At 39.0% G+C, this 19929-nt stretch overlaps 2 protein-coding genes across 3 annotated transcripts; both read right to left on the bottom strand.

Annotated features, from left to right (window-relative positions):
* Window positions 1-684: 684 nt before the first annotated feature.
* Window positions 685-5171, bottom strand: LOC124877670 (immediate early response 3-interacting protein 1-like). The gene is made up of 3 exons (XM_047381064.1): window positions 5010-5171; window positions 4722-4823; window positions 685-1069 (listed from the first exon to the last, which is right to left on the bottom strand). The coding sequence occupies exons 1-3, from the start codon at window positions 5098-5100 to the stop codon at window positions 1014-1016; spliced, it is 249 nt and encodes an 82-aa protein (XP_047237020.1). The 5' UTR covers window positions 5101-5171; the 3' UTR covers window positions 685-1013.
* On the bottom strand, window positions 685-18415 carry LOC124877669 (mothers against decapentaplegic homolog 2). Of its 2 annotated transcripts, XR_007040585.1 has the most exons (13): window positions 18250-18415; window positions 15807-16205; window positions 13538-13627; window positions 13142-13335; window positions 12111-12245; window positions 11891-11965; window positions 11322-11375; window positions 10969-11181; window positions 10469-10606; window positions 10057-10201; window positions 8606-8750; window positions 4722-4823; window positions 1032-1069 (listed from the first exon to the last, which is right to left on the bottom strand). XR_007040585.1 is itself a non-coding variant. In XM_047381063.1 (12 exons), exons 2-11 carry the CDS (start codon window positions 16040-16042, stop codon window positions 8627-8629), a joined length of 1404 nt encoding a protein of 467 aa, XP_047237019.1. In that variant the 5' UTR covers window positions 16043-16205; window positions 18250-18415; the 3' UTR covers window positions 685-1069; window positions 8606-8626. The 2 variants fall into 2 exon arrangements, 1 of the variants encoding a protein (XP_047237019.1); XM_047381063.1 differs by lacking the exon at window positions 4722-4823 and having other exon boundaries at window positions 685-1069.
* Between the last annotated feature and the right edge of the window lie 1514 nt (window positions 18416-19929).

Genomic DNA, 19929 nt, shown 5'->3' with positions numbered 1-19929 from the left:
TAAAATAACAAACTCAGTCCTAGGTGGACTATTACCAGAGAATGTCGCAAGTACCTAATGGGCCTGGCCCAGGGATCAAAAGGGGTAGTAATTTGGGTGTTCAAAATAAAAGTATTTTGGAGCTATTGGGGTAGATAAAAAGGGATTGTGTTGGCCTTTTAAAATATGGCGCATGAATGAACACTTCTTTTGGCCTCTCAGACTGAAGCTCACAATTCAAAATAAAAAACTTAGTTGTACATGTTGAAATATTACAAAGATGGCTGTCAGGCAGATAATAGGCCTCAGCAATGCTCATTTACTACTTAAACCTTCAGTAACAGAATAAGGTGGGACTTTCAAAGGTATTCTTAAAAATAAAAAACTCACGATTGTGAAGGTTATACTATTGCAAAAGGAGGTTCCACAGCACTGAAGGGACTAAGTTGTTCTTTAAAAAGAGATCATAATTTAGAAAAAGCAAGGAGAAGCCATTGAAAAGAATCCTTTGACTTTTATATTTGTTCCATCTCAATAAGAGAGTTCTCAGGCCTTCGAGATACATCACACAGTCATCAGATCTCTTTCAAGGGTAAGATTATTAAGAAGGTTCATTCAAACAACAAGTTCATTTCTGCTGGGCAATTGTTGATTCTCTTAATGTGTCAACGTGTAAAAGGACTAAACAAGAAAATCGAAACAGTGTTGGATGGTAGGCACTAAGTGGCCCTGAAAAACTCTTTATTCTTGAGCATTGTGACAAAAACAACATTTTTAACAACTGATTCCCATCTCTTGTCTAAACTCCAAATAAACTTATATGAGTCAAAATCTTTGACAGTAGTCTACATTTTAAAACCTGTGATCAGCTTATCATGTCTTCAGGGGAAAGGTTAGCAGATTTATCACTTTATTGCTGTTGCTTTCATATTTAGGCTGACGGGGGATGTTAAGTAGCTGATTCTTCGGAGTGGTTACTGAGCGGATGGATCTGTGGCAGTAGGCTGGCTTATCCAAACTTCATTCACTGTTCTTCATCCAAACAGAAGCAGCAGCACAATGCAGACTGAATTCACTCCTATAAGCGGCACTGCAGGGGGACACAGGTGAAGACAAGGTTATTTAAAGTAACATTTAACACATTTCATGGACAGTTTTATTATATAACTTTGGATGTGTTGATGTAAATGGTATACAATTTGGCCAGGTTGAACATTTTGTGGTGATTTGTTTTCTTTCCAAGTCTTAAATTTGCCTCATGAACCAAACAGAAGAATTTGTATCCATTTTTCGGGCCATTTAAAAGGCTGCAGCCACTTTGGAATAAGCTACCATTGCAGTTTGATTTAGAATTTTTTTATTTTTAATTCCCTTTACAATATCATGTTTTATAGTTTTCCAGTATGTAAAGAGTTTGTATGGCATATATAGGATTGGAAGGAAACCAGACAACGTTGACCCGTTTTTTGTTTTTTTTACTGTATAACAATTATTCTATTACAGTCCTTTGCCATATTAATATCGCACACAATGATATTGCTATAACAATAGATCTGCAATATATCGTGCCACCCCGTTGCTGTGTATCACTACAGTCTATTAAGCTTAATGAAATAAGCATAAAAACTACTATTTAATGCAAAAGTCTGTAATGGTAAACGGGATGAATTTAGAGGTCAGTAAAAATGAAAGATTTTACTATTTTTCTTAAAAAATGAAATGCTAATATCTCATTATGCATGCTAATATAATGTAGCTATGAGACTATAAATTGTGCTTTTAATGGAACAGTTTAGTCCTGAAATAAATGTAAAGGGTAGTATATTCTACATGGAAACTAAAAATACATCAAAGTAAATACATTTTGTGTATAAGTGTGTTTATTTTTCATATACAGGGATAAATTAGAATATGCATTCCTATTAAGCTTGTTTTTTTAGATTAAAAGTATCTTTTGAAAATAACCATCAACCCTTTCATTAAGCCACATTTCTGTATTAAAAATCATTTTTTTTGTTGGTCTCAAGTAGTGTTATAATCCTAAATATTGTGTTTTGATTAGCTGTGAGCTAAAAGTCATCATAAATAACAGAAATAAAGGCTTTGAAACACCAGACTGTGTAATTAATCTATATAATCTGCTCCACTTAGTGAATAGAATACTAAAACCAATAAACTTTGTGTTGAGCATGAAGACATGCATGAGTGGAGCTGGAGCTCAGTGTTGGGAGAACTTTGAAATGAATGATGCTGTTGTTTTCATGACAAACCGGAAGTGAACCCTGCTGTGACCAATGTCATTGAACAGTGCTCAGTATGATCTCTATTTGGCCGTAAACTAAAGATTGACTTTGTGTTTTCAGGGGCAATCTTTGGGTATTTCATGCAGTAACTAGCCACAATACCGCTGAGTGTCTCATAAAAGAGTCTAATTTGGCTGCGCTGCATCACATGCGCTGATTCTTCACATTTCACAGCCAGATCTGAACTTTCAGCCAAGTGTACCCAGGCCCAGGCCCAGGCCCAGGACCAGGACCAGGACCAGGACCAGGCCCACCTCTCGAACCCGGGGATCCCACACTTCATAAAAGAGTCTAATTTGGCTGCGCTGCATCACATGCGCTGATTCTTCACATTTCACAGCCAGATCTGAACTTTCAGCCAAGTGTACCCAGGCCCGTCTGTGTGTGAGCAGCAGAGACGTCCCTGAGATAAAGCGCACATGCGGCCAGGTTTTCACCTTGTTTGTGAGAATGTTTGCGTCTCTGCTTGCTTTAAACGTGACTACCCCGCCTTCGGCTTCACATTAGGCGTAAGAATATGAACTGAAGGCTCCTGCTTTAAACGTCATCACATATAGATCTAATTGTTTTTATGCATCCGATATTACTGTTTATAGCTGGGAGATACAGTAAAGACATTCTGTCACACCTCTTAAGTTTTCTCATTAGATCCATTTCGTCACGCTCCCAGGCTCAGGCAATAACTGGTGTCTCTTTTTTTCTAAAGATTGAATACTTTTCGATGTATGGCGATGACTCACGTTAAAGGCATTCATAAAAATGTATAGGTCCTTCTCAAAATATTAGCATATTGTGATAAAGTTCATTATTTTCCATAATGTCATGATGAAAATTTAACATTCATATATTTTAGATTAATTGCACACTAACTGAAATATTTCAGGTCTTTTATTGTCTTAATACGGATGATTTTGGCATACAGCTCATGAAAACCCAAAATTCCTATCTCACAAAATTAGCATATTTCATCCGACCAATAAAAGAAAAGTGTTTTTAATACAAAAACGTCAACCTTCAAATAATCATGTACAGTTATGCACTCAATACTTGGTCGGGAATCCTTTGGCAGAAATGACTGCTTCAATGCGGCGTGGCATGGAGGCAATCAGCCTGTGGCACTGCTGAGGTCTTATGGAGGCCCAGGATGCTTCGATAGCGGCCTTTAGCTCATCCAGAGTGTTGGGTCTTGAGTTTCTCAACGTTCTCTTCACAATATCCCACAGATTCTCTATGGGGTTCAGGTCAGGAGAGTTGGCAGGCCAATTGAGCACAGTGATACCATGGTCAGTAAACCATTTACCAGTGGTTTTGGCACTGTGAGCAGGTGCCAGGTCATGCTGAAAAATGAAATCTTCATCTCCATAAAGCTTTTCAGCAGATGGAAGCATGAAGTGCTCCAAAATCTCCTGATAGCTAGCTGCATTGACCCTGCCCTTGATAAAACACAGTGGACCAACACCAGCAGCTGACACGGCACCCCAGACCATCACTGACTGTGGGTACTTGACACTGGACTTCTGGCATTTTGGCATTTCCTTCTCCCCAGTCTTCCTCCAGACTCTGGCACCTTGATTTCCGAATGACATGCAGAATTTGCTTTCATCCGAAAAAAGTACTTTGGACCACTGAGCAACAGTCCAGTGCTGCTTCTCTGTAGCCCAGGTCAGGCGCTTCTGCCGCTGTTTCTGGTTCAAAAGTGGCTTGACCTGGGGAATGCGGCACCTGTAGCCCATTTCCTGCACACGCCTGTGCACGGTGGTTCTGGATGTTTCTACTCCAGACTCAGTCCACTGCTTCCGCAGGTCCCCCAAGGTCTGGAATCAGCCCTTCTCCACAATCTTCCTCAGGGTCCGGTCACCTCTTCTCGTTGTGCAGCGTTTTCTGCCACACTTTTTCCTTCCCACAGACTTCCCACTGAGGTGCCTTGATACAGCACTCTGGGAACAGCCTATTCGTTCAGAAATGTCTTTCTGTGTCTTACCCTCTTGCTTGAGGGTGTCAATAGTGGCCTTCTGGACAGCAGTCAGGTCGGCAGTCTTACCCATGATTGGGGTTTTGAGTGATGAACCAGGCTTGGAGTTTTAAAGGTCTCAGGAATCTTTTGCAGGTGTTTAGAGTTAACTCGTTGATTCAGATGATTAGGTTCATAGCTCGTTTAGAGACCCTTTTAATGATATGCTAATTTTGTGAGATAGGAATTTTGGGTTTTCATGAGCTGTATGCCAAAATCATCCGTATTAAGACAATATAAAGACAATAAAAGTGTGCAATGAATCTAAAATATATGAATGTTAAATTTTCATCATTACATTATGAAAAATAATGAACTTTATCACAATATGCTAATATTTTGAGAAGGACCTGTATATGATGTAATATTTCCATGGCGATCTTTACAGCTCTGACGTGTTCAAATAATATTAAAGAGCAAACAGGCACCTCTCATCACTGTCCTCACAGAGCGGATGAGGTTCATCAGCTGTACTTTGATGCCTGGTTCATCACCGAACCCTCCGACACTTTGGTCCACTCCCCAGCCGACTAAACGAGGGAAAAACACAAGTTATAATTCTGTTCCATCTTGCTATCAGATTATTACCAGAGTTAATGCTGATCAGCCTGTAATTTAGGAAGTTAGCACTAGCTAACAAAGCAGCTACATCCAGCTGCCCTGTCCAATGAGTGGAGGATGAAAGAAGGAGGGGATTTAAAGGCTCCGCTACTTACTTTTACTTAGAAATCTTTCTTCGTGTAAAACAGCAACAGCGTTAATACACAGGATAGCTGCTTGGATTAGAGAGTACAAAGTAAATGCCATGGTAGGTCTCCAGCAGTTAACTGCAGGCTAGCTGAAGCTATTTACCTATGACGCAGAGTACGGTGGCCGAAGGTGGAAAAATGTGTTCAGGTGGTCGAAGTTCGCGCTCGTCTGTGATTCGCATCCTTTTAAAAGTAACTGCTGTTTCGTGACAGTACTTTGCAAAAGTATGAACACCCCTTGAATTTTCCTATATTTTGTGTAATGGACCAACACAAAGCACCACATAACCGTGAAGTAGAAGGAAAAAATACACAATGTTCAATTTGGTTTAATAAATAAAAAAAGTAAAAGTGTGGATTGTATTTGTATTCTAGCTTCTGTACGCCCACTGGCCTCGGGAATTCAGCTCATTTGTAAATCCAGCTCATCAGTCTGTAATTCAGCCTCATAAATGTAGCTGTTCTTTGAAGGCCTCAGAGGTTCGTAGAGCATTAATGACTAAACAGCATCATGAAGACCAAGAAACACAGCAGACCGGTCAAGGAGAAAGCTGTGATGAAGTTTAAAGCAAAGCAAAGTTCTAAAATAATCTCCCAAGCTTTGAACATCTCTCAGGGCTCTGTTCAGTCTATCATGTTAAAATAGAGCACAGCACAACAGCAAACCTGTAGAAACATGGCTGTCGCTCTAGACCTTTGTCTGCAAGTGTCTGCAACCTTTGCAATTCACAGAGCAACGTTTGCCCTTTAGAGCCACAAATGTTACATTACCTTTTGAAAAGAGACCACTTTATTCTTGATAAAAATCTACTGTCGTTTTTAAAGAACCGCAAATTATGCATCACAGCACATTGTATATGAAATATTGTGATAGAAAACTGACGCTGCACATCACATTAAACACACCATTCCCACCACTGAACTTGGTACTAGCACCATCATGCTGTGGGGATAGTTTTTATTCAGCAGGGACAAGAAAGTTACTCAAGAGTTGATGGAAAGATGGATGGAGCTAAATCATGGGGAAAAAAACTTAAGTTTGGGGTGAAGACCAACCTTCCAGTAGGACAATCCTGAACATTAAGCCAGAACTACATAGAACGGGTCAGATGGAAGCAGACTGAGGTGCCCTGTTAAAGTACAAACTTCCAAACAATATGTGACCAGACTTAAAATTTCATGTTCACAGACACTCTCCATCCAATCCAAAGAAGCGTGAGCTTTGATGGAAAAGTGATTTTACAAATACTGACTCAGGGGGGCCGAATACAAATGCTTAAAGAAAAGAGTAGAGCGTTACAATAGTCCCCTTAGGGTGGAAGCTCCTATTTTAATTTTAAGCTAGATTTAGTTCAGAACAGTCTTTAAGGCAATTTTCTGTTACTTTATAGTGTTACTTAAAGATGTACATATTATAAATAAATATTGAACATCAAGGGTTTTAAGCTGCAAAATGGTTCAAATTATTGGAGACCAGAATCAGATTTACACATTAATATAAGCCTACACGTTTAACTAGACAATGAAAGTAGAATCAACCATTACTATTGCCTCCGTCATGTAGGTTACCTGAAAACCGTCTGCAGGGGGACACAAAGAACTAAGATTTTGAAATTTGCAGGTAAACAGGTTCGATAATGTGATAACATTTTTTATTTTTTTACAGCAATAAACACAGCCAGGATCATGAGAATAAAAATCTTTTATTAGTGTTTTATGAAGTCTGCATAATATGCCACACGCCTGAGAAGCTCAAGGTAAAAAAAAACAAAACAAAAGAAGAATTGCTCTATCAATACCGCCCTCTATTGGTAAAACAACTGCGACGTCTACAGTACTGACTGGTTTGCAAAAAGATTACTGTTAAATACACACATAATGTACTACTTTTATGCATATGCACATCTGGTCCACGTCAGTTTTTGTATTGTATTTTTTTTCACATTCATATGTTGTAGGCCAAAGATTAAAACAATGTAACACTGGACCGAAACACATGGTTCAGTTCCCCAAAACTTCAAAATTCACTAGGTGCACTTCAAGTACAATCTCTAGCGCCATATGGTAAACACGTGTACATCAACAGGTGGAACTGGGGACATAATAAACTCGCAACAACCAAGTAATGACTTTAAGGTAGTAAGTCTTGTTGTACAAGCTGTTCTTTAAGGACTGAACAAACACAATACGCACATTAACACATAATGTCCCAGTGTAGAGGCACGTTCACTCCCATCGAGTTTAGCTAACATTTTAAAAGCCAATTGTGTGTGGCTGAGTTGAATTTGCTTGACGAAGCACCAAAAGGGTAGAGGAGGTGCTTGGATAAAAATTACACAAAAAGAAAAGAATGGGTAAAATCCAATTTTAAACATCTAAAAATACCTACAAGGAACTGGATTAAAACTTTCAGTCAAATCTGTTTTCTGAGCTTTAAACGCACCAGATTTCATTGGAAAACCAAAAAGAAAAAGCAAAAAGAAAGGCTAGATACAGGCTACGTATGATATAAGGGCAGTGATTACTTTCTTTTGTTGTACTGAGACAAAGATATGCTGTTAGAATTTAGGGTAAAATGTATACCATCAAAATTCTCCTGATGAGACATTAAATGCTTCACCAAACAGAGCTCAAGGAGTCCCAGTGTTGATAAAAAAAAAACACAAAAACATCAAAAAAATAAAAAAATAAAAAAGATTTTTGATAACTCCTGATATTTTCTGGTCCCTGCCCAGCGCGCCCTGCAAAGCCTGGCTGATAGCTATAAAACCAGGGGCATCAGTTTGGATGCAAATCAGCTAAAAGAATGAAGAGCGCCGTATGATGACCAAAGAAACAAAAAAAACAACTAAAATAAACTACAGCCAGTCTGATAGTGCAGTTACTCTAGAGCTACGGAAATATTTTTATTACTCACATTTCTATATGTCCATTTTTGAAGGTATGTCTTAGAACGACACACTGTGATAGTTAAAAAGGGAGCCACTGTGGCAGAGGCAATCAAATCAAACACATTGTGGTATTTCCTTCAGGAGAAAAACAGCCACCAAGGCCATCATTTTTTCAATAAGCCACCTCCCCCTGACAACGGATGGGGCCTGAGTCTCCCAGAGAAAAGTAAACTTAGGTTCAGAACAATGGTTGTGGTGGGCTGGAACAAAAAAATCCTTCAGCATTCAAGCAATCTTCAACACTGAGAATCTATTCAGACATTTTTGGTTTTTCCTCTACTTCCCAGACAACAACCAATATACATTTTATTTGTACCACAAATAGATCTAATATTAAGGATTTGGGGAAAGCAATTTAACAAGGTGCATGACATAGATGGGTAACAAAGTGCCAATCTCGTTTTTTTCTTAGTTTTCAATAAAATAATTTGCGTGTGTATATATTTGTAAGTGGAACTGTGTGGGTGCATTTGTTCTTCTGTGAGTGTATGTCTCAATTAAAACTGGGATGTGGAACCAGGCCACAAATACTATGAAGAATGTTACAAAAACAAATTCTGTTATGGATATTTTTCCAGATTTGGAGTGTAGTCATCTTTGTGATGGGCTTACTTTGGGCATTTCCTTTGAGGTTTAGGACATACTGGAGCAGCGTGCAGATGGGGAGCCCATCTGGGTGAGAACTTTGTCCAGCCACTGTAGCGGGCCGTTCAGATGCAGCTCGATCCAGCATGGAGTGCTTGTGACAGTTTGTCGCCTGGAAAATCAAAATGTGCAGTTTTGCTTTTAAGTTGTCCCAACAATTCATCAAATATTTATTTTTCCTTTAAGTAGCACCTCCCCCACGTGCAGAGTGAAAGAAACACCAATAACATTAACATTTTCTCTCCATGTAAAACAAAAAGCTGCCTTAACGATAAATATCTCAGTCCAGCTCAATTCATGGCTCTGCATTAACTTTGTCATCTCATTATATGAGATCCATGAGGAATAGCCAATTAAAAATGCATTGGTAAGCTGTTTTCACAGAATTCCAGATGTGCTTCATCCACTTGTTCTACACCCATGATCATTTATAGAAAAGGTGGCTGTGTCCAACGGCGTTTTAGGCACTTCAACCAGACTTTTAAAAATGCTGTGTGTTAGTTTGTTAACTAGCTCCAGATGTTTTCAAACTAATACTTTTTATATTAAATATCCATCTACAATCTGTGGGATTTCAATCCAAAATGCTGTAATGCATACGCCACACTAGCAGGTGGCAACATTGATTCCCTATATGCCTTTAAAATTCAAAAGAAGATCCTGAGCATAGCTAAAGCCAAAAGTAAAAAGCTGCAGAGTCTCAACACCACTTAAGACCCAGCATCACTCTAAGCCCCCACAGTCAGGAAATGGCTTCATGCATGAACTGGAAAGGCTTTCAGTTAGCCACTGCGCAAAGGACAATAAACAATGTATAATTGCAAAACTTAGGAAAAGGGGCTCAGGGTTAGGGCCAGGTGTTACGATTAGAGGTACGTTTAAGGGTTAGGGTTCAAAGGCAAAGAATTTATGGAATGGAAAAGCACTGGTAATGTTGGGACCTGAGATGGCAGAGACTCAAGAACGTTGCCTGCAATAGGATACAGTTCGTTAAAGGAATCATTACTTGTGTTTTCTTTAGCATTTTGTGGAAAAGACCCTAAAACCTCTGTGATGTTTCTGCTACATTTAGCAGCTTGAGGGCAATTTGGGCCTTTGCTAATCCCTAACCAAGTTTGGTGCCCAAGTGTTGCAGTTTCGTCCCTCCCTATGAACAACTCCTTAAACAACCCATGTACTCAAACTATGGAATAAGAGGTCTGTTTTCTATGAAGTATTTTTTTAATTTCTGAACATTGCACACTACCTTCCTTTATTTTGGTTCTAATCCCAGTTTAGGTAATTTGACCGTTTTACCACGACAGACTGTGAGCTCTGTGAACCCCCCCCCCCCCGTGTCTACCAGAGGGTATGACCTGTGTTAATGTGAACAGGGCTCTATACTGACGATAATGAATGCTATTTACGCCACTGCTCACCTATACTCTGCTCCCCAGCCTTTGACAAAGCTCATCCGAATGGTGCACATCCTGGTGAGCTGGTAGACAGCCTCAAAGCCCTGGTTGACTGACTGAGCCAGTAGGGCTGCAAATTCCTGGTTGTTGAAGATTTTTAAATTACAACCTGAAGGAAGAAAGAGATAAACCGGACCGTGTTTTATAGAAGCAATACATAAAAAGCAACATGCACGTCTGGCCAATTACTCCTCAGCTTTTGTAACATCTTTTGGCCACTATGCATTACAGTATAATAATGTTTATTTTACCTTCTGTAAATTAACTGTTTTTTAGCTGAATTGCAAATAAAATCTATTTTAAAAGAAGGTAATTACCATAACTCTTAAGTAAGAGTTCATCTGGCCCCTACATGGTGCCACTTTCAGCCTCTTACCTGGAGGAATTTTACACACTGTCGCTGGATGCCAGCCATACCGCTGGTTGCAGTTTGGACTCTGGACAAAGATAGCGCTATCACTCAAACACTCGGCAAACACCTCCCCTCCAATGTAATAAAGTCGAACTCCTCTTCCTGTAAACAAACAAGCAGAATGCTATTAATCAAGTGTGATAAATAAGAAAACTAAAAGAAAAATGTGTTATAGTGTACAGTGTCTTACTAAAGTATTCATACCCTGGAACTCCCCACCCACTGATTTCCTAACTTCATTGCACTTTATTTGGATTTTTGGGATAAACTTACAACATAGAAAATAAATGTGAAAAATGCTCAACAGAACCACCTTTTTTTATGCTGCTAAAGAAAACCATTCACTTATCACAGTGCTGCCACAACCATGTTTCACTGTAGGGGATGAATACGTTTGCTAGCTACTCTTTTAGTGCCCCTCGTTAATAAGCAAATTAAGGCTACTGGTGGCAGCTGTGCCATACCTATGTGCCGCCGAGTCATCTCCACAGTGGCGTTCCTGTTAACATTAGACAGCAGGCCGAGGCAAAACCGCTCAGAGTTTGATGGGTCTGTGAATCCATCAACTGTCAACGAAGGCTGAGAAGCATGAAACGTCTCCCCCACGCGTTGATTGAGCTCATAGTATGCTATAGAGCACCAGAAGGCTGGCTCAGAGTACGTCACCGGCTGCAGGTCTGCAGTACGGGATCAAACCAGACGTTTATCACATTCATCACAGCACTACAGCAACAGTCATAAAAATATATTCACGTGTGCCATCTGTTTGGAAAATACAGTGTGTTCCACAGTAACGCCGTAGTGTTAGTACACTCACCCATGCTGTGATTGACGGGGGACAGAGCACTGGGAGAGAGTTCTGGTGGAGAACCTAACGAAGAAAAACAGAAGCAACACAGTTTTAAGGCAGACCATCACATTATATCAGATCTGGGACTGCACAATATATTGCCAATTTATCATTGCAATATCACTCTACACAATCTGGATATAGTGAAGAACTGCTTGGACTGCAATAAGTGTCAGATCATTATTTAGGTACTATGCATTCAGGCTCTCTATGCAGGCAATATTGGTGGCACTTCTTGTTTTATGCAGAATAAAAAGTTTTAGAAAGTACAGAGGAGGTAAGTTGGTGAAATCACAAAAAAAATTACAACCGAGTTGTTTCAATGCCAGCACAGCAGAAACGTTTTCCATAAAGCTGTGTGGCAAAGATGGAAATATCAGATTTTATTTTAATTTCTTCAGAGGTTGGACCACTCATCATCTGGTGTCTATGTAAACAGGCGGTTCCCCTCTTCTGATAAAATTGTAAGTAAAGGCCAAAAGGATACCATCAAACTAATCAACACCAAGAGAGGAGGATGAGCCATTCTAGGGTACCTGTGTCCATACTTTGATTCATCTGCTGATCGCTGGTCTCTCCATCCTCACTGATGTAGCCCGGTGGAGGCGTCTCTGTTGAAAGAAAGCAGAAAAAAACAAAAGTCAGTCAACATGCCGTTACAATGTAACATGGCCTGTTACACACACACACACACCACACACACCAGAAAAAATGATGGTGTCATGTGTATCTGCATTAAAATCCAGATGGTCCTACCTGGTATGTAGTTGTTTGGAGGTTCGATTCCTGCAGGGAAGTTTGTGTTTTCAGGTATGGAATGAGTGTAGTCGTCCAGAGGTGGTAGCTCTGGCAGGATTTCTGAGTGTCTTGGCACAAGAACAGGAGGCAGCACTACAGCGATGGGTAAAATATAGGAAGATGTGAGTTCATTAACCATCAGACCAAAACATATTGATGATTCAGTTCCTAGTCATTTAGTGTTTAATCACGAATTATCCAATCAAGATTGTTTTTGTCTCTGATACAAATCGATAAGATCAGATATTTTTTGATAACAAGCCCCAGTCTGATACTTCATTTTGGTTCAAATAAAATCGATGTCATGTACAGTATATGCTTGAAAGCTCAGTGCTTTAAATGTAGAAAAGTATGATATTGCATTTGAGCAGCGTCATGCTTAGGTCACTGAACTATGGTGATCAGGACGCTACAGTTTTTCTTCATAGCTTTACTAGATAGCTTAATTTCATGTGGGAAAACCCACATTCCTTAAATAATTCAAACTATGTGTACAACTAATAATCCGAATCAGCAACCCGCGGAAATGGAAAAAAGCTGCGACCGTACAGGATGAGCTATGCAACATGGCCTTGCTGAGAGACCGACAAATATTAAAATCACAGACTCATTTAAAAATGCTTTGATCAGGCAGTCGATTTGCTAATTTTATTCAGCTCTGGATCCACTTCAATCTCAATTATTGGATTTAAACAAACAACAAAAATATCTGCAGTGGTAAAAAACCATGTTGAATACAACGGATAGACGATAAAACGAAGAAAAAAACGAAATACCATACCGCATAATGAGGGTTAAAATGAATAATTAGATCAAATAATAATAATAAATAACTACACAAACAAAAAAGAAATAAACAAAAAAGCCAAGTTTGGATTTCACAGTAGAAAATCCAAATCATTTAAATAAATCTTTATATCACTAACTCATGCAGCCTGCACTCAAACATGGATTAAGCTAAGAAACATTCACATTGACAGTCCTCTCACCTGGGGTCTCCACCCTCTGGTAGTGGTAGGGGTTGATGCACACCTCGTCCTTCTTCAGGTGGAAGGCATACTCACAGGCCTCGATGGCACGCAGCTCATGGTGGCTGTGAAGGTCCGGCCACCGCCACAAGCGGCAGTAAATAACATGAGGAAGGCCCTTCCTGTGTGAGACCTGCTGACGGCCATCTAGGGATCTGATTGAACAGCAAACAGGACAGAGGTGACGCAGGCAGCAGAACCGGTGAAGAGGGGTTGGGGCACGCAGGTAAGTTAAGGTAAATGGAGATGGACTGAATGGTGATGAGTAACAAATATGTTTTTGATGTCCTTCACCGTTAACATTGTAATAACTCTCAAAGTTGTATGCAACACCATACAAAAGTTGAGGATAGTCACCTGGTTTGGTCAGGGTAGTTGTATAGGCCTGACGTATCCCACTGTTCTATCGTATTTGGTGTACTCAGTCCCCATATTTCAGAGCAATTGCTGTGCACAGAGAAAAACAACAACAACAAAACAAACAAAAAAATGATAAACATGGGACATGGTTCATTCAAATATATCAGTATGGGTGTGTAAAAGGCCTCTTTTATTAGAGCTTTATGTCAAGCTAAAGACCTCAGATCCAGCTGCGGAAATGATCGACAGGGACGTCAAATAAGAGAAGCCTTTTTCAAGCAATTAAGGAAAGAAATAGAAACTATAAAGACAATGACATGAGATTAAAAAGCCATCTTCCACATTGTGACACTATTGAACGCTAAAAATAACTTCTCTACAGACATGTCAGAACTTATCTGGAGACAATCAAACAAAACATGGAACACACACAATGGCACAAAACAGAGGAGAGGAGGAGGCAAGTTCAACTAAATAAAAGAAAGAAAAAAAACTTTATTCAGAAATTCTTAAAACATTCACAAAAAGTGGCCATAAAAAGTGGAAATGGAGACAAATGAGTAGTTGCTTCTGAATAGTTGGACAGTAACAAAGTGTTACACTCTTCAGAGACACAATGCCACACAGCAGACTTGATGATTACAGTGGGATATTGTAACTACCACTTAAATACCAATGTTTTTTTACCAGCCAAGCTTTTAGACACTAAGGCTCTACTATAAACAGAAAGATGCAGGGTGATCATAGAGGAGACAAATCAAATAGGAAATGTATATCTGTGTAAGTGGCAAGCAGACTGATTCAGTCCGTTAATCATTCTTAAAAATCGACCTTATTCAGTATTGTTTGTGGGAGTTTAATGTAGGCATAATGTACGTGTTTAACCCATTAACAGACATTTGAAACAGAAAGCAACTCTATATCTAGAAATAGTGTAGAATAAAACCAGGTATGGGCCGGGTACCGGTATCAGGGTAAACCTCTTAATTATTTTGTAGATTACATGTCTTTTCTAGTCATTTCAAATCAAAATTGAAATTCAAATCTATTTAGCCTAACTAAACTGGATCTTCTACTGGCTCTAGTTTAATCCAGTTTATACACATTAGGATGATGTGATACTATTCACAGATAAATTCATTGGTGTCGGTCAGCTTATAACTAGCATAAAATCTGAATGGCTAAGAAGTAGGCACGGACTGGTAAAGGATACCCAGGTATTCTGGGGTCTAGAAACATGCAGTTTGGAGGTGTGGTCGAGCAGGCATCCCATATACGGAGACCACTATTCCTCAAATCAGCAGTTGGGGTTTGACTCCCGACCTCCATACCTTTGTTTCATGTTGTCCTTTAACAGACACCCCAGAGAATGTAGCGGAGTGAAAAGATTTTCTCTGTTTCTATGAAGCATAAAGCGGCACTGACCCTCCCCTACATGTTGCTGCACACTGTCAATGTTTTGCTTTTTCTTCTGTTAAAGGAAAGCCAAATTTGGCAGTCTGGAAATATTTCTAGTTGTGATGTGTAATTCCAAAGGAGCATCAACCATGACCCTTATTGAAGGCTGTTTCAAACCACAGTTGGGAAGTTCAATTCCTTTCGTTTATGTAATAAAATCTAAATGATACAGATTATACATGTAACAATTAACCTGTTTTTGATTAGATAAGCAGTAGCAGGCATAATTGTTACAATTTTAGTTTAAAATAAAAACATCAGGATCATGTTGCACATTTTAGTTTTGAATTTTAGCATTAATACTGTAATATCAAAGTACCATGGCAACATACTGTGAGAATCTAAGACTCCCCCCATGTCTACACAGAACAAGCCTTAAGCAATAACAACCAGCCAACTATCTATAAACATATAAACATCTGAGAAAATCCTTGGAAACGCTTCAATGAGAAACAAATCTTTCATAAAATGTTCCCACTGAGCTTTAGTCTGGCTTACCAAGGCTGGCTGCCTGATAAAGAGAACATCTTCTCTTGACCTTAAACAAAGCCTACAGACTGTCAGCACAGCTGCATTTAAACATAGTAATATTCAGCTAACACCCACACTGAAACAATCTTCAGGTGTTTTACATCCGTAAATAAATCTTTGTATATTTGGTCATGTTCTTTCATGAATGCCGGAAATGACAGGAAAAGAATAAGTAAGTGTAGGTAAGCTTTCAACCACACACCTACAGGGGAAGGAAAATAACAGTCAGATCTTTCACTGACAAGTTCAAACAGTTGTTGGGAAATCTGCAGCTTACCTCGGGATGGTGACACACTTTGTGTTGCAGTTTTGTGTGATGATAGCTTTCTCCAGTTCATCCAGCTGACCTGTCTTCTTTAGTTTCTTCACCAGGCTTTTCACAGCTTTCTCGCACCATTTCTCCTCTTGCCCATTCTGTTCGCCCCCTCCCGCTAACCCTGGTCCACTTGTCGACTTCTTCCAGCCCAAGAGCCTCTTCACCACAGGAGGGGTGAATGGCAAGATGGACGACATCTTGATGCTCAAAGTCTCCAGTAGATTTGGGTATAAGCTCTCTCTCCAAAGTGGGACCTGGAGCTACAGCTTTGGGCCCTTGCTCTGAGGACCCCCTCTGGTGACTAGTGAGTCACAGGGTGGAAGCCAGTGCTAGCTGTGGTCACCCAAAAGATTCAAACACCTTGGGGAAAAAAAAAAAACAGTAATACAAATCATAAAGTTAGAAACAAACATGACAAGGACAATAATGTTTTTCAGAACTGTGAATATAATTAGACAAAATGTTGCAATGATATTAATATTTAAGCAGAAATACAATAATGATACAATAATGGGGCCTTTCATGGACAATTACTGACTTGTGACACAACCAAATTAACTTCTGTTTATTTGTTTCAATTTAACAAGTAAAATGTGTGCTACATGTTTCTTTGAGGTAATAGTTTGTAAACCAAAAGAAACTAAATAATTAAGGGATCAAATTCATTTATACCTAAAAGCATAGGACCATAACCAATTTATATTAAACCCAAAGCAAACAGTGTCACAGTACATGCTGTGTGAGGGGGTTTTTAAACTGAAAATAAACACTGGTGCATTTCGCAAACAGGAAATATAACTGTTGAACGGCAGATCACTGGTCAGACCCAATCCAAGTAAAATTGAGGGATCGGGATCACAAGTCTGGAGTATCTCTATATTTAGGTATGGTACAGATGTTGTGGTCCGGTGAAGTCAGTAGCAGACAGTTTGAAGAATGATAAAGCTGATGCAGAGACATATTTGATGCATGCTTATGTACATGCTTATGAGGTTAAGCTTTAGATATCAGTTAATGTCTTCGTTTTTTAGTTTCTCCGCCCCAAGGCAAAGCAGGTTGTTGCTGGTTAAATGTCTAATAAGTTCACATTTTCTTTCCTAATTTCTTAGATGCATCTAAAAGAAAGAATTTCACCATTGTTGGTCTATAAAGGCATCAACCAACAGCATGTATTGAGATACACGTTTGTGATACAGCCACACAATGTGTTTCTTTTAGACGTCACAGTTGTTGGAATAAAAACAAAATCTAAATCATGTCAGATCTCAAAGAACACCAGAGATTGGTGGGCCAGGAAATGGTTGACCTACGCATCTCGATTTAAACTATGAAACTGGCTGCAGAAAAAATGTGCCCTTTAACAGCAAACCTTAACTGATATTAGAGATTCAATTTAGTGAAAACTTACAACTACAATCTGAGAGCTGAGTGGATGATCATGAAGATATTGTGCCACCACAAGAAATGCTGGAGATGACACACTGTTAGCTTGGTTTAAATAAAACCTGTTACTTCATACTGATGCCACACCGTGGTCCTAAAACTTTTCCAAGCTTAACAACCAAATACAATAGAATCTGATTAATAATCCAAGTTCCAACGACTAAAGAAGCATCACTCTAATGCTAAACTAAATAATCGATGACCAGCAGAGGTTTCTACTTGATATTAGCCTGTTATAGACATCCAAGCTATCTGGTTTTCAAGCTGACACAACTGCAGGACTTCCGTTGCCAATCGGAAATATCCACGACCTCGATGAACACCTCAAAGAATGCTGCCAAATGACTTCAAGGCACTGCATTCTGTGGCACTGTATTCTGGGCCAGTGGAGCTACAACAACCTGGTGCCTTCAGAGGGCCGACTGTTAGCTACCTGGAGGGGGGCCTACTGGACTCAAACTACAATACAATGACTAGCGTTAGCTTCCAACATGTCCAAAGAACATTTGTTCAAATAAAAGTTGGCGAAGGAAAGCTAGTACATTTCAGTAACATAAGTTCAATTAATTACAATTACAAACTCCAGCTAAAGGAGCTGACGTTAGCCTCATGGAGCTAGCAGTCAGCTTGTTATCAAAATCCTTTTGTTATGATCCGCGGAAAACCTTCCTGATTTTAACAGTCAAGTGGGGCTACTTCGGTACCTAGCGACAGTTTTACGCAAAACCCATCCGATTCAGACCCAGTGTTTTATAAACGGTTCGACCATTTAAATGCGATGTTGCTTCACTTCAACGCAGCTACCCTAAAATACCCGCTTCAAAGTGTGTTAGCATCTTGGACGAACTCTTCCAAACTGAGTTGAGGCTCCCGCTGGCTAAAGGGGAACATCACCGCTGTTTCAAAACAACACACTTCGGAGCCGAAAAGGCAAAGAGAAGCATTTCAATAGTTAACCCACCTTTAAAGTCCAAGACCCCGCTTAGACGGCGGTTACTGTGCGAAGACCTTTAAACACCCATAAAAGTATGTTCTGAGTACAGTTCAGCATTCAAATCAAACAGGGCTTCTCTCTAGTTGCTACCAACGCTACAGTTGCTCGTTAGCTGGGTTAGCTACTCCGGAACAGGCTACAAACGTAACAGTGACGCAAGAGCTCTTAGTTCCTCCTCATTGGACGATTTCTTAAAATTAAAAAGAAAATGTGTTTTCCAATAGTTTCTATGAACTAGAGGGAGATAATCATGCGTTAAACATTCATAAGGTGAAAATAAAATCGTCTTTTACGAAACAGTAATTTATCTGCATCTGCAATGGTGAAAGAAAGAAAGAAAGAAGCTAATAAAAATGTATGATGGCTCCACGTTCAGTAAGTAGGCCTAGTTGGTGCTTATGAAACAACTGGATCTGTGTTCAAAATGTCAACACGCAATTTGAGCCTGAAAATAAGATTTGTTTTCAAATAAAAAAAATTTTCAGCACTAGAGGCCTTTATTTTTCAACTGTAGGTAGACAGGAAAGAGGGCAAAGAGAGGGGGAGACATTCGGCAAAGGTTGCCAAGTGTGGAACTCAAACCCAGGACAGCCGCATCCAGGACTATAGCCTCTGCACATGGTCACACGCCTAACCCCTACACCACCAGTGCACCATGGTAACCCAGTCATGAAATAAGTAGTCAAACAGAGCAGCAACACTTTTTTTCCTCACACTGAGTTACAGGATTTGTGAGATTATTAGAAAAAAGGACCAAACCTGCATTAAAAATCTTTGCTGCCAAACCTGAACATTCAATGTTTCCAGGTCTGTTAGAAATGAGATAAACAAATAAAGAGAGAATGGGTGAACCAGTGAATATTTTTTTAACCCAGTCCATACTGTAGAGTGCCAAAAATGCTACAATCCAATAACTAAATAAATCCTTCAACAATTAGGTATGAAAGTTATAATAATGTACATAAAACTAAGAACTATACATTCAATTAATAAATTATTGTATCTGTAAAATGTGGTAGTTCATAAATGAATGCATAATTACATTTTTAAATGAGGACATAACTAATCAAATCAGATTTTATGCTGAAAATCATTTATAATTATTTTAATTTATTTTAAATAATTTGATTGTTCCTTTGTTACAGTTCACCATGAAACAATTCAAGCTGTAACCACGGGCAAAAAAAACCCTAACATCTGATTGGTGAACCTGCACAATAAATTACCTGCAGACCAATCACCTTTATCAACAGCGATATTAGTACCACCCACTGATTTTCACGTCTAAGGCTGACACGTAAAATAAATATTATTGTTGATATATTTATTGAACAATTTATTTGTTAAAGAACTTAAGCATTTAGGTCAAATCAGAATAATTTAAACTATGTTTAAGTAACAATTTAATCATTTTGTTTTTATTTTTGGAATTATGATACTTTTGTTCCTTATAGATATATATATAGCCTCCACATGTGGGAGACCCTCTCTACTGCTTCACAATGCCTCGCTATCAAGTTCAAGTTCCACATTTTATATTTCTGTTACGTATTTCATAAATTATTAACATTTATTTATTTATCTATCTATGTTTATGCAGTTTAATTAAATTACCACATACATAAAACTTTTAATAATTGGCTACTT

Source organism: Girardinichthys multiradiatus, chromosome 12 (assembly GCF_021462225.1).
Source record: "Girardinichthys multiradiatus isolate DD_20200921_A chromosome 12, DD_fGirMul_XY1, whole genome shotgun sequence".
Taxonomy (NCBI): domain Eukaryota; kingdom Metazoa; phylum Chordata; class Actinopteri; order Cyprinodontiformes; family Goodeidae; genus Girardinichthys; species Girardinichthys multiradiatus.
Note: the sequence above shows the minus strand (reverse complement) of the source record. Positions and strands in the feature narration are given on the sequence as shown.